The sequence below is a fragment of the Chlamydotis macqueenii genome, chromosome 1 (assembly GCF_036417535.1).
Source record: "Chlamydotis macqueenii isolate bChlMac1 chromosome 1, bChlMac1.mat, whole genome shotgun sequence".
NCBI lineage: Eukaryota > Metazoa > Chordata > Aves > Otidiformes > Otididae > Chlamydotis > Chlamydotis macqueenii.
This window is the reverse complement of record NC_141556.1, coordinates 79,470,975-79,485,753: the sequence shown is the minus strand read 5'-3', so window position 1 is coordinate 79,485,753 and position 14,779 is coordinate 79,470,975. Positions and strand designations below refer to the sequence as shown.

At 36.2% G+C, this 14,779-nt stretch overlaps 1 protein-coding gene across 10 annotated transcripts in view; it reads right to left on the bottom strand.

The window, feature by feature from the left end:
* Nucleotides 1-1,741: 1,741 nt before the first annotated feature.
* The window catches only part of PPARA (peroxisome proliferator activated receptor alpha), a 40,698-nt gene continuing 27,660 nt past the window's right edge, over nucleotides 1,742-14,779 (bottom strand). For 8 of the 10 annotated variants that reach the window (XM_086757903.1, XM_086757884.1, XM_086757937.1 and 5 more), the window contains 4 exons: nucleotides 14,285-14,423; nucleotides 11,881-12,083; nucleotides 8,505-8,952; nucleotides 1,742-6,723 (listed from right to left, as the gene is read on the bottom strand). In XM_086757903.1, coding sequence (XP_086614029.1) covers nucleotides 6,476-6,723; nucleotides 8,505-8,952; nucleotides 11,881-12,083; nucleotides 14,285-14,423 — 1,038 coding nt within the window. In that variant the 3' untranslated portion in view covers nucleotides 1,742-6,475. Of the gene's footprint in view, nucleotides 6,724-8,504; nucleotides 8,953-11,880; nucleotides 12,084-14,280; nucleotides 14,424-14,779 lie in introns of all 10 variants that reach the window. The other 2 variants (XM_086757963.1, XM_086757953.1) reach the window with 2 other exon arrangements.

Below are 14,779 nucleotides of genomic sequence, written 5' to 3'. Positions count from 1 at the left end.
ACCGGCAGAACAGCAGTCTGCTCGGGAACCGTCTGCCGAACGGCGCTCCGCACACACACGCACGGCACCACGAACAACCCTGTTACTAACAGGAGAGCAAAGGCACTGTGTCTCCATGAAAGCAACCCAACGCTACCGTGTGGCAAAGTACACCTGGAGTATCCAAATAAGCCAGCGGTAACAAAGCGTGGATTTGAACAGCACTCTGTGTGGTTTTTTGCCTATGAATCAGCCAGCAGGAGATTTGCTAACCTTCTTACAGTTCCCGTTGCACCTCAGAAACAGATTTGGAATTCCTATGCAGTAGGAGTAGAATGCAGTACTTGGATGCTGCCAATATTTCGGTTAATTAATATTTTCCCATACTGCAATTTTTTTTTTTTCTTTCAAGTGTAAAGAATGCCATGAAACTTGTTACACTGATCACAAGACTGGTAAATTTTCCACAATAGGGATTATTGTACCTGCATATCCAACCTGAGAAAATACACAAACACACTTAAAAACAACTTTAAGTACCTTATGTCTTATCTTGCAGCCCTTAATTTAAGGCCCAGCCTGCAATCAGATTCATCTCTTTTGTGCATACAGCCTATCCCCAGGGCAGAGGCAACTCATCTGAAATTGAGGTCCTTGCAATAGGAATTCTGTTTCGAAACATCCTTGCAATGAAATCTGACAAGATCGACTAACACAATAAAGGAGTTCAAGAAAAAAAAAAAAAAAAAAAAAAAAAAAAGAGGTAAAAAAAAACCCAACCAAAACTGCTTCAGAAGCCAAAAAAAGATATTTAAAACCAGTAAGCACATTAGACAAAACAAAAGAGGAAATATCCTTGCCCTAGGATGGGCTTAGTTAACAATGAATTTGTATCACATATTTACAGTGTAAGGTGACATATCTGTTAGTACCTGTTAGGTTTTTTTTTTCATTGCTGCCTAAGAAATTGAGAAAAGAAGCAGCTGTATGTTACCACAAGGAAGTCCAATAGAGCTTTTACAAATATGACACAGACATCTTAGTAGACAATATACCTGCATGGTGACACTCATCAAGCGAAAATTTCAAGGTGCAGCGATTTGGAGAAATAAAGTTTTATCTATTACAAATAAAACGCAATAAGCATAAATCATTGCTGGAACATCTGTAATATACTGTGCTTGCAATAGATGCTGTGTTTTGACCACAGGAAAATAAAAGGTATGCCTTAAAAAGCAACTTTGTTCCTATATCAGGAGTCATTAGCAGGAATGCTGTAGGCACAGATTGTCACACTGAATCACAGGACACAGAATCCCTGTGAACAGAACATGAGCTCATCTCTACTTAAGCTCATAAAGGGAACACTCCTATAGAAAAGCCAACAATGGCATTTCAACATTTCGGTTTGCACTGCCAAATTACATATTTTAAAATACATCTATAAAAATTGCAGATCAGCCTCAGTGCAGGTAGCAGGAAATAATCCTGGATACACATTTTTATTTCTTGTAAGCCACAAACCAGTTCCTCAGAAAATATCATTAGTGGAGTACTAACGGAATCTAGCTCTTTGTAAGTCTCTTTTCAGACTTTTAAGGAAAACGAACTACTGTGCTATAAAGCAAGGATGAACTCAGTTCTATAAGCTATCTTTCATATTGGTGAACTTGAGCTTAAACATTAGAAATATTAACTTGATTTTGGGATTGCAGCTCTTCCTCACCTAGACTTGCTGGTATTAAAATTAAATAAAAGGAAGTCTGTGGTCTATGTGAAAGTATATTTTAAAGTCTTGTTACAGTTGTCAATATGGAACACTGATAAGTTGCAGAATTTGTGCTGCTTCTTCACGAATGATACAGTAATAAAGACCAGATAGGAATAAATAGCAGTTTGTGTTTGACGCCAGGCCCATCATCCTTACCCATAAAAGTAAATCTTTCCTCACTGTACAAAAGGGTTTACAAGATAAAGTATGAAACAAATATTTAAATTAAATAATTTACATATTTTTCTTAAAGCACCTCTATAATATAATTTAGTGAAAGTTTATATCTTGCAATTATATTCTTGTATTTTACAAATTAAAACATGAAGAAATGGTATTACATTGCATTTAAAAAAATCCCACAATACATAACAATAGCAATCATCTTAGATCAAGCCCACATATAACTTAAATCTCTAGTAAAAGAAGGATAATAAAGCTGATATTAAACTTAGATTAAAAAGATTATATGCAACTGATTATCGAGAACACACTTGTGATATAAGCAAGCAGCAGATACCATGCTACATTTCAACACTTACTAAAGGATTAGGGTTTTCAGGGAAGGACCATTATTTGTAAGACCTTACGCTTAAGCAATATCAAAACAGCTGCAAATGCATTTGTTAAATGTAGTTGCAGATCTTCAGCTAACAGGGATGCTTTTAAGGAGACACAGAGCTGACATTGTTCCTCTTCAGACACAGAACAGGCAGCTACGGCAGAATCGTCAACTGCTTTGTCTGAGATGGTACATAAGTCGTCCAGGCTTTCCATTGGAAATAAGGAGGAAATTCAAATTTAATAGTATGTGACCCAGCTCTCATGATGAATAAGTCTCCCAAGTTTTAGCAGTTTGAATAAACAAACAAGTGTTTAGATGCTTATTATAAGCTCTTTGATTTGCAAACTTGTGCTAGCTCTCTCATGAGAACGGACTTAGTGCAACTGCTGGTATTTCCTAAATCTGTGTGGGCCAGAAATAATGCAAGAATCTGCTCTTTGGCAACACTTCAGCTTTCTAGCAGCTGGCTAGAACCAAAGCACAAAGGCACGTGGAAATGGCAATTAAATAAAAAAGAAAATTTCTTTAAATGCAAAGAAAGATTCAATTTCCGCAACTGGAAAACATTCCTATGTATTGTCTGTCAATTTGTGTTTAAAAGTAAAAGGGGGATTGTGAAATTTTAAAAAGGTACAATGTAATTTTTTTTTTTAATGGCATTTGTGTGCTGCTGTACTGATGAAAGTACACCTTTAAAGAAAATATTTAAGGAGATAAAAATGAACATCATATATCCCTAACACTTGACACAAAACCTTCCTTTTTTTTTTTCTTCCCCTTTGTCAAAGTACCTAGGGTATTCCACTAAATAAATTTAAAAAAACCCAAACCACCCTCAGAAATTAGTAAGCTGTAGGTTTGTTGAAAACTTAAGTCATTCCATTGTTTCCTAGGATTTTTCTCTATCCATCTGTTGTCTCTTGGTCTTAAGCTGTTTGTGGGTACCTGGTTGCTAACCAGAGTTCTTCAGTGCTATTACAGTAAAATAAGTTATGTTGGTAAGAATCTGATAAAAACTATATCTAGCAAGCCAGTAAACTAGCACATTTTTAATCCTAGAATCTGATGAGTTTCTTTCCCTCCACAGAATGAGTATTCTAAAATATTAGACGATCTGTACAAGGTGGAGATGCGGAAGGTTCCTCAGTAATATCTCTCAAACTCATTCAGATTCCAAACTTCAAAAATCCAAACACAAATTGAGTCATTTTGAAATCTAATTGGTAAAAGCCTGCCGCAGTCCCTGGCTGAAGCAGCTGATGTACTTCGTTAAAAGTTTAATGTAGAAATTAAGAACTTCTTTTGCCCATTAACCCTCGGGAAGTGAATTGTTTGCCGTGTTGTTCTTTGAAAAGATTGTGGGTATGTGCACAGTGTAGCAGTGTGGGCAGTGGAATCTATCCAGAATCTTAAGCTATGTTAACATCTTGTTCATGTTTCTGTAATTCAGATGTGTTCTTTCAACTTTTTTTTTCCATTAAAGGTCTGCAATTTAATTTAAAACAGAAATCAACCTTCAGCTTCCAAGGAGCGATCAAAAAATGCTTACTGTTTTTCAAATAACAAAACAAAATGGATCTGGAACAAGAAAAATGCAAATTATGCACTTTCCTAATGTCAATAATAGGAACCTGTTAGAAGCAGCAGCTAATATAGCTAAACATTATGCCTTCCACTGAATTATGCTGTTTTCAATCCTTTATAGTTTTGCCTGGAATTTAAGTATTTATTATTAAATTTTCCATGTTTTTTAAAAGTTTCAGTAAAGTGTTTTAGCTGCTTTTAAGAAGAATAGCAGGGAAAAATAGTTTTTGTCTACACTGATTGTGTCTGATTTTCCTGGGAAACTTCCATTCACCCAAACTATGGAACACAACTTTCAAATTTGCCCTTTGCAAAATCTGAGCTTTGGGGGAAAAAAAATTCAGCTTATACTTTTTTTAAACAATAAACTGAAAACAGTTGGTATTAGATTTTCAGTATGCCACCACAGAATGGTTGATATTTCTAAAATTTTTTTACATAAGCAATATTATCTATCAATTATTTCAATGCTCAATGTCTTATGCCGAAGCCCTACAGTCCCTTAGTGAAACATGGCTGACTTGAAGAATAAAGCAGCATCATTGCTAAAATCCTCTTGTTATTTCTGAGGGCATACTATGTACTGCTGGAAGACACCAAAGACAACCCATTTCTCATCTGCTGTTTCCTGGCAAGATCAACAATCTTCTCCTATTGAAGTGTTAGAAATAGCTGTAACGTAAGGCCCATTCTTCCTGTTGCCAACCAGCCACAAGGAAGGGAGAACGTTTTGTGCACATACATTTATTGTTTCTATCCTGCCCTTGATGGTCACCAAATTTGAGGCCTATGCTTTTATATGTTACACTAAATATATTTGACACTAAAATCTCTGCTGATGACCACTGCCCGGATAAACACCAAATTGCTTTTAAACCTGCAATTTATCCAGTGTCTAACCATGCCAACGGGCCTTTAAAGAAACAAACATTGTGACTAAAATAAGTATCATAGTGTGATGTTCTCACTTTATTGACCTTAATTCTTGCAGTGAAGGTTTAAGATTCTGAAGTCTTCAAATGTGCTACAATAAAACAAGTGCAAAGTGTCCTCCTGTGCCACTGAAAACTTAACTGCTGTGAAAATGCTAAAATTGGCTCCCGAAATGAAACAAATGGTACAGTGATGAAATAATAATGTGAAATTACCGTATTAAAAAAAAAAAACCAAAACTAATAGCCCAGTGTCTTGCATGCAAATAGCATTTCTGTGTAGTACTCTTAAAAAGTCCTGTAAAATGGCAAAACTCAAGCAGTTTCCTTACGGCTTATTTTGCATCAGGAGTAAGTACTATTGTAAAATCAGAGCTTGCTCTCAGGAACATGATAAACTTATTCTCAACTGTGCTCGCTTTCAGAATATTACAGAATTGACACCTACAAATGCTGTTCTTGGTAATATTGCCACCTTATCCACTGTATGGACAAAGACAAAATTTGGTGAAATAATCTAGCTAATCCTTCTATTGACAAGGCCTAAGAAGGAATAGAAAGAAATATATCCAAGTAGATAATTGGAAAAAAACAAAACAGTGTACTCATAAGAAAAGTAAACAGGTCCAAACAACTCTCTACTGCCAAGATACTTGTCAAGAAAGAAGGTGCCTTTCCTATACAATCATTTCTTCAGGGTCAGCTATCACTGCACTAGAATGCTGCACAGCTGAAATTCTTTTTTTCTGGGCTAGGATCAGATTTTTCAGTCTCTCCAAAACTCTTACTAATTCCAAACAGTATGTTTAAGTCAAAACCGCATCTTGAGCTATTACAAGTTCTCCAAAATACACATGGTATGATATATTTTTACTCAGGGACATTTTCATATTTCCTTAAAACACTTTTGAAACAAAGGGTTCCATCACTTTATCACTTTTACTCTTCAAGAAACACCTGAATGGAGCATCTCTGCTGTATTCTAGATAACTCTTCGGATTTTATTTCATTTCGTAAAAGAACAATCTCTTCAACACGCTAATCCTAAGGTGTACCAATGTAATACTATGAAGCTGTACTGCATTTCATGGAATTAAAGCAGCAGCAGATCAAAGGTCTTTCCAATATTTTAGAAGTGTATGTACAGTAATATCCAATCATTTGATACACCTAGACTGATTGCTGTTAGAAGTAAATGTTAGTTGGTTCTCAGTAATTACCATTAGCCAAAAGTGCATAATCTTGATGATTGTGCATATACCTGGAGAGAATTTGCTGAATTTGTTATATTAATTCTAAAGTGACTAAGCCAACAGGAAATACAATTTTGTTTATTTCTGTTACTTAACATTTTGATTTATGATACAAATATGTATTCCTTACCAATCTTCAAATTTCCAAATAAAAGAACCATTGTAAGACACTTCAAGAGCACTATGATCAGCATTTTCCTGCAGAACTCTTTCAAAAGAAGACAAAAGATCCCAAATCAAAGGAAGTGTAACACTCCAGTTACCCAGCTTTTAGATTTTTTCATGCTCTGGACTGAGTGAACAGCAGATAACTGTGCAAGTAGTTTTGCTCCCATCTGTTATTAGTATTGCTCTTGTCTTTAAATATTGTGGAAAAAAATACTAAAAATCCTTAATACATATCCCTGTAGATTTCCTGTAGTAGAGGGTGTAAATGTGCATCAGATTCAGTCTTCTTAATTATCTGAACAAGTTGAGCATGCTCTGTGACGAGTTGTCGGAGGTCAGCCATTTTTTGGAGAAGTTTCGGGAAGAGGAAGATGTCATCAGGATGGTTGGTTTGCAAATGAAGTTTCAGTACATGCACAATGCTCTCCTGCATTTTTTCAATGTGTCCCACATTTACAAGACCAGGACGATCTGTTCTCAAGAGAAATAAAAGAATATGTGTCATAATTTTATAATTATTCTTTAAAGTAGGCTATTTTATAAATTCTATATTGTAGGCTACTGTGTATATTTACATTATACACTAAGGGCAATGAGGCTCAAAATGAATCTTAAAAAAAAAAAAAGAGAAACAAAACCAAAAAACTAGACAAAAAAAAAAAAACAAACCCAAAAAACCCCAAACCAGTCTTCCTTATCCCTTCAGCCAAAGTTTTTTCAACGCCCACAGTCATTTGAGGCAACATTTCATACTATTAAATACAACCTGTGCTACAAAAGAAAAAAACCCACACCACATTCTCAGCATCCAGCCTAGGTATCCAGTTCTATGTACTGTATGTCGTGATAACTGAATTCAAATGGTAAGGATGGAGAAAAAGCATGTGACTATTTCTAGAGAGTTCTGTCAGTTTGCTAGCAATACAGCAAGAGAGAAATAGCAGAAATAACACTCTTGGTTCCCAAGTTATTGAGAGGATGTACAGAAGGACCTAGTAAGGATGTTTCACTCTTTCTAATATATGATCTCATATTCTGCTACTTACAGTCCTGTAATATTTTTGCTCTCCAGATTAAACTTCTCTGTAAAAAGTCTGGGGCAACAGACTAAATAAATTTCTTAAACTTAAGCTAGTTCCAAGGAGAAGGATAGAGGAGAGAGAAAACAAACAAACAAACAAACAATAAAAGAAAAAAAAAAACCACAAAACGCAAACCAAAAACCACCAAAACATTTTACCTGGCAAGAATTCTCTTTACTTTTGAAAACGTCAGAATACTAATGTATTGTGCAAAAGTAATTCAAGATTTGATGGGAACTTGCTGTCTAAAGTAGCACATGAAGCCTTTGAACGTCTACAGATTGTATCTCTCTTCTTTTAATTTCTGAGGACGCAACCGGGGCAGTGAAACATACTATGAGTTTGGCAGAATGCAGAAAAGGCAGGCAGGAGCAGTTGCTGGAGCTTTCTTGATCTTTTCTATTTCCCTTTTTCAAAATGCTTATGGATAGTTTTGAATTTAACCTTAAATATGAACGCCCTTACTTTCTGGCGGAAAGAAAGGATTACATTTGTATTCCTTCACTCACAAAGAGTTCAAACAATGGGCATTTAAAAAAAAAATCCAAACACCATATCCTTAGGTGCTATTAAATAATTTTTAAAATACCATCAGCTATTTTTTTTTAAAATTAGGTGAGTAAGCTGGTTTTTTTTTTAAATAGCCTGTGATATTAAAATCAGAACACAGGAAGTGCATCAACAGAGCTCTGCATTTGTGCAGGACTCATTACATGATCCAACCATTAAGTGTCAAAGATGAGTACAGCTATAATCTGCACCTGACTATAGTCTCCTTACACAGTATTTTTGTGCCCATTTGGCAGATGCAAATACTGTTTCCAACCCAGATTTAAACACTAAAAAAAAAATCCTCCAACCCCTAAACAAAAAACCACGAACACTCTTCACATACCACTTTTAAAAACAGAGAGTAACTAGATTAGATTCCTCTAAGTGAGGTTAAACCATAATTCCAAGCAGATCTACAATTCTGCAAAGCAAAATATAGGATCAAGTCTGTTAAGTTACACAGTATCTTCCATGAAACACGCTAAAACGGAAAATGACATTTTAAGTGGTAGAACTGAATCTTCAGGAAATATATAAGCTTTTTCCATTAAAATTATTAATTAATGTGAAGAAAATTTTAAAATTTACTACTTTAAAGAATAAATATGTAGTGCTTACCTCCACAGCAAATGATGGCAGCAACAAAAAGGGATATATCGCTATCATCCAATTCCAGTGCATTGAATTTCATTGCAAAATCAAATTTTGGCTCCATTATATCACAGAATGGCTTTCTCAGGCTTTTCAGGAACTCCCGGGTTATAAAACCATTTCCATAGGCTACCAGCATCCCGTCCTTGTTCATCACAGATGCTAACATGGCAAATATGGCTTCATAAACTCCATATTTTAACAGTGTCACTTGATCATTCAAGTCAAGATTGGAGAAGCCAGGGATAGATTTGGCAAATTCAGTAAGTTCTGTGACAGTCTCTACAGACGTACATTGGCAGCAGTGGAAGATCCGAACTTCTGCTTCCTTGTTTTGAATTCCATTGGCTACCAATTTTGCCACTAGGGTCTTCTCTGCCATACACAAGGTATCCATATCATGTATAACAAATGGCTACAGAGAAAAAAATACTAAGTCAGTTACAAAATAAGGACTACTAATTGATTTCCTAAAGAATAGGAATTTTGATAAACTTTAACTTTCATGCTAATCAGTCTTCAACTATCAGTAAACCATGAGTTCTTTCTTATTTCTGCATAAAGAGAAACCACATATTACAGAACTACAAACTGCAATACCTAAGAACAAGTCTGCTCTGCAAACAACAATGCAAACAGTAAAATGTAAATATGTATGACACATCTTTAATCTAGTTTTGTGTAGTAGTTATAGAGAGGATCCAGAAGTACTGTGCTTAGTATGCATATATCCATCTCCGAGCAAGTCCCAGAAGGTTCACAAAAGACTTGTATTACCTTCTCCAGAAGTCCAGGTTATTCTGCCTACACTCCTATCGATTCCTAAACTAACTACACTTGATGCACATCACGATGCTTTCCTGAAGTATCCTAGGGGGAATACAGACAGTCATTTTTGCACATAGGACAGCATAGTTGCACAAGAATGTGAACCCTGTACTACTCTTGTGTTTTAGTATCAGATTTTCATAGACTATGTCCGAGCTGATCTTCCACAGAAATTCAGCTCATCTTTCTAGCTGCAGTTAGTCCTAAGTCATCTCTAAACCCAGAATCCCACTAGAATGTCAGACAACACAAAATTTCCATTTTGATCATGGTCTTTTCCATAACACCCTTAGTTTAAAAAGGTACATGCATTACAAACTGATGAGCCAGTCTCTTGAAAACATCATACAAAAAAAGGATTCAGACTTTCTTAAGAACAATCAGAACTCACAAATATTTTTATACATAACTGAAGAGCAGCAATCAAAACAGAGAACAATTCACTAAAGAAAAACAACAAAACCCAATGCTTCCCGGACTACCCAAGTCCTGGCAATTGACCTTGAACATGAATCTAGTTCCATAAATGCCAAGCAAAGTACCTTCCCTGTGGAGTTTTGCTTGTCTCATGAAATATCCTAGGGAACACTTGGTGTTCTGTTAGAAACTCACAGAATTCACCTATTTCACTTAGAAAACTGTCAAACATGCTAGTTTACCACAATTGTCCACTTTTAAAATGCTTATGGCAACTACATATTCCATCTCACTTCAGTATTTAAGATTTACACAGAACAGAACTTTCTATGTGCATGTGGGTATGAGTGGGAAGTGGCAAAGCACTCGACCAACCACCTTTCTAAACCCTTTAAAAGACGTAGAGTATCTTGTAAATCTTTTGGGAATTTATCATCATTTCACTATGGAGAAAATAGGTTCGGCCAAGGACTTAGGAGCTAAATTTAAAAAAGATACCATGTCATAATGAAAAATGCTAGTTCATTCTTCAATTATAGTGGTGCCGAGAATGAGGATTCACGGAAATCAACTGTTAATGCACTGTTCAGAAACAGGTGGATTACTAATTACCAACAACAAACCCCTATTTTTTTTTTATTTTTCTGTTAAAAAAATCAAAAGAAAATTAAAATGTTTGTTTTCCCAAGAGATGATGAAATAGCTTAAAAAAACCTCTCCTCTTCCCTGCATATTGAAGAATGAGGAAGCAGTGTGTTTATAATATATTAGGTCTGATTCCTTATTAATTTTTACTTGTAAATTCACCAAGACACATGCAAGCCACTATTAGCTAGTCAGTCGGATGGCTATCACCTGAGAGTCTTGGTCGCATAAATGCAAACACAAAAATTAGGATGCAGTGATCCAGAATCCCTGCATGTACGACACATGTTGTAACTTAGGATTCTGACATGTGGTAACAAGCTTGAAAAGGACTTTATGCAGATAGCTACTTGGTAAGGTGTTAAAGCATAATATTTACTGTAGGCTTGTACGCCCAAAACAGTTTAAGCCTGTACTTAATTTTAAGCATCTCTTTAATCCAATGAAAAAGACTGGGATTATTCATATGTCTCTCTTTTAATGTAGAAGCCTTTATGCTTGGCTAGACTAGACTATAAAATGCCAAACTCCATAATTTAGAAGACAGCTTGCTTACAATTGTTTTAACACTTGTTACATGGTTTTACACAGTAACACAGTTACATGGTTTTTATTATGGCATATGTAAAACCTCTTCCCTGCAAGTTTTTAAAGAAATTTGAATTGTTGGTAAAATAAGATACCTATTTTCTACACATAATTAACAAAACCCACAACAGAATAATTAAAAATATGCATAAAGTGAAACAAGCCAGTCCTTACAATAGTTATACAATCTCATGTGCTACAAAACAAAAAGCAGTTGATAGCATGAGGTAGACCTTGGCTAAATTATCCTGAAAGAAAAATTTCTACAGCATATGTGCCTTCACAACCTTGCTTGCTTCTCCCTTTCAAAGTAACCACACAGTAAAGATCAAGAAGGCCAAGTGAGGAAATGGCCAGAACTGTAAACAAAGAATTACAAACTCAAGTTTTTTTTCCCCTCCTGCCATCAATATTGTTGTGATTAAAATGAAAGTCATACAGAGCTCCTGTACACCCTAAAATATAACAGTATTTATCCGGGCATTTGTAGCAGAAAAACATTATAATTTTTTTCACTGTCATACTAAAAAATAATTTTGAATCATTTCACCCACTCACAGCAAGAGATATTCACATTTAGATGTCACCTTTTTTTTTTAATTAAGAACTAGTTTTCTTTCCCTTGTATGTCTACAACAAATTAAGCTTCCATTTACAGATTAATGACCTGATTTTCCTAAAGCTTCCTATTGTTCTGATAGTGGCTAAAAGCAACCATATTTACTATAGGTATTCTTTTTGCATATTTCATGTCTGTATTAACATGATATTTATTTTCTAAAAGATTTGCTTAAGAGTTTAAAAAAATTATAATAATCACCTTATATACTTGCCAGCTTTACTTTAAAGTTACAGAAGTACTTACTGGATTGTTATTAGTTTTCCCTGCAAGGATGATTCTGGCTTTAACCTTGTTCATGTTGAAGTTTTTCAGGTAAGCATCATGAATTCGTTTGGCAAGAGATTTAAGATCTGCCATTTCTGAATCTTCAACATAATTTTCACTTGTTAGAATTTCCGCTTTCAACTTGGCTTTCTCAGACCTTGGCATTCGTCCAAAACGTATTGCTGATGGGAAAACAAAACAAATGTAAGTTATACAAAAACCTATGTCTTTTACCATTGCTGATTAGAGCAGTAAGACCTTTTCTCTAGAAAAACTGAGACAGAGGTAGTATCTTTATTATGATAAATTAATGAGTGAAAAAATCTCATCCTTTCCAACATAGTCAGTGACTAATTGTCAAGACAATACGTTAAACTGCAGGTAATCAGATATTTCAAAACACAAACTGGTACCTGCAATGAGCAAGAATACATGCCTTTTGCCTTCTACATTACCTAAGTAGTCGTATTTTCTTTTCTCCTTATTGTGTTCTACAACTCCCAATGCGAAATTCAAAGTCCACCTTGGGAATTCTGAAAAGCTCGTGTCAGGATATTCTTTTAAGAGGCAGGAGATAAGAGTTTGAAATACCACTGGGTATGGAGGTCTCCCAGTTCTTGGCCAAGTGGCCTTGCCATTTAGCAATAAAATAGGTATGTCCACTTCCTTCTTCAGTTTTCAGTTTAAAATTAGACCAGCGCTGTTTTAAAAAGGGCCTTACCCTCTGATGGTGTGCAAGGTTTTGAGATGCTAATACAGCTGGTCACTCTTACCACATTTCAGCATCTAATCAGCGAGAGGACAGAACCTCACTGCTTAGACTGAGCAACTCAGAGCATGTGCAGAATTTGCCCTTCAACACGCCCAAGGAATTTTCTCATGACATAAGGAGGTGTCTCATGACATAAGGAGGTGTCTCTAGGCGTGAACTGAAATACAGTTTTGGACTTCAGCGGAAGTCCAACATGGAAGGCCTTTTCAGATTCTGGCCATGAGTCTATTGGAAAACTGGGAGAATATCTGTTCTAAACTGAAACTTACAGTTTTAAGGTCATGGCTGTAAATCTAGTTCTAGTTCTTTTCCTGAGAAGTATCGCCTGTCAGTTAGCAGTCATCTCCTTCCTCCACTACCTCCCATGTGTTTGCTGCAGTAAAACTGCTACTACTGCCTTCAGCTAGAGCACAAGTGCTCACAGCATTTCAGCAGGATTAAACAGCTTCAACTGAATCTGCCAACCAGCACAGCTCCCTGCTTAACTCCAGCCTCCGAGATGTTACTTTGTTGCCTGGCACACTCTTCCCAAGTCTGATGCTTCAGAAAGGTTATCACCAGACTTGCAGGGACTATCCAACCCTCTCCCAGTGGACGTTAATCTCAGTCAAGGCTTACCACAAGGGAGCCAGACTTCCCCAGAACCAGAAAGTCAGCTCTCCCCATGTCTTTGCTAGGAGTCTAGACCACAATCTCATAGGCAGCTTCCGCAACCACGTCCCCACCCCAGCTATCTTGACTGCATAGTCTCCTTAGGAAGTTCGTCTCCTAATCCACAGCTTTTCACCTACTTTTCACCTACTCCCAAATTGTACCTGCTCCCAAGTTCAGCCTTGCCACTATCAGACCCACGTCGGAAAAGCAAACTACTGTCATCTGGCCAACCAGAATATGCTTTCTCATGGCTTGGCCTCTCCCTCTTTACCAAAGTTGCTTAGCAAGCTACATACTGTGCATAAAGCTGCCTTGTGGGTTGAAATTGGCCTGTAAGCCACAGGCTTACCAGCCTTATCTTAAATCATTAACACAAACAATAACATAATTTTAAAACTGGATATCTAAACGCTCTGAATTTTTACCATTCCATTTAAAAAGTAACCTACCAGATTCCTGTTTCACAGTCAGTACAGATCTTCGCCCTCCCCCCACACTCCCTGAACCATCTGCCCAAGAGCTGTTGCACTGTGACCTGAAAAATAATGAAGTCTGGTTTCCTACAGATTTCTATCCTATGTCATTCCCTCCCACAATGAGCTAGTTGTTCTCCTCCTACTCCTCCACAATGCCCTTGATCAGAATTCTTCCAGTACTGAAATTTGTTTCAATGAGAGTAATGGTGCCAAAGTTCTGGGTGAAGAAAACAACTAAATGAACATTCATATGCACAAACAGACATCCAGCACAATTGTGTAAAACTCATAACAGTACATTTGGCAGCTGTGCATCAATTATATTAACTACTCATTAGGGAAACTGGTGCTCCCCGCCATGATCTATACTGTAAAAATCTGAGGTTCAACTCATATGTATAAGTAAAAACACTATCCAAGTGCCTGCTTCCAGAAACAGGCTCTGGGTAGGAACAAACAAATTAAGGGCACTCTTACCTACCATTATGTGACATTCCAACTGAAAGGCACTTTTGAAAACGACAGTATTGGCACTTATTACGATTTTTTTTCTGAATTTTGCAGTTGCGATCACATTTAACATAGATGAGTTTTAAACGAATTGTTCTTCTAAAAAAACCCTATAAAAATTGAGAAAACAATATCTAATATTAAAAAATGTTGACTACTAAACTTCAATCATACAGGTAATTTTTTTTCTTTTATTGTTTATTGATGTCACTAGCAAAACAATACACAAAGTATAACCTGTCCACAGGTAAGAAGCAATGCAGCAAGGTGGTGTGTATGAAGGCATGTATAGAATGGAAAACACAAAAGGAGGAAGTCACTCTCAGCCCTCTTTCTCGGGAGAGGACCAAGAGCCCAGAGTACTTAGGCAGATTTGCTTTTAAGAAAACAGTCACATATTGCTTTTGTACACATTCTCTCAGCATCCTCTGTCAGGAATAACTTTCATCTTTCATATGTGTAAATC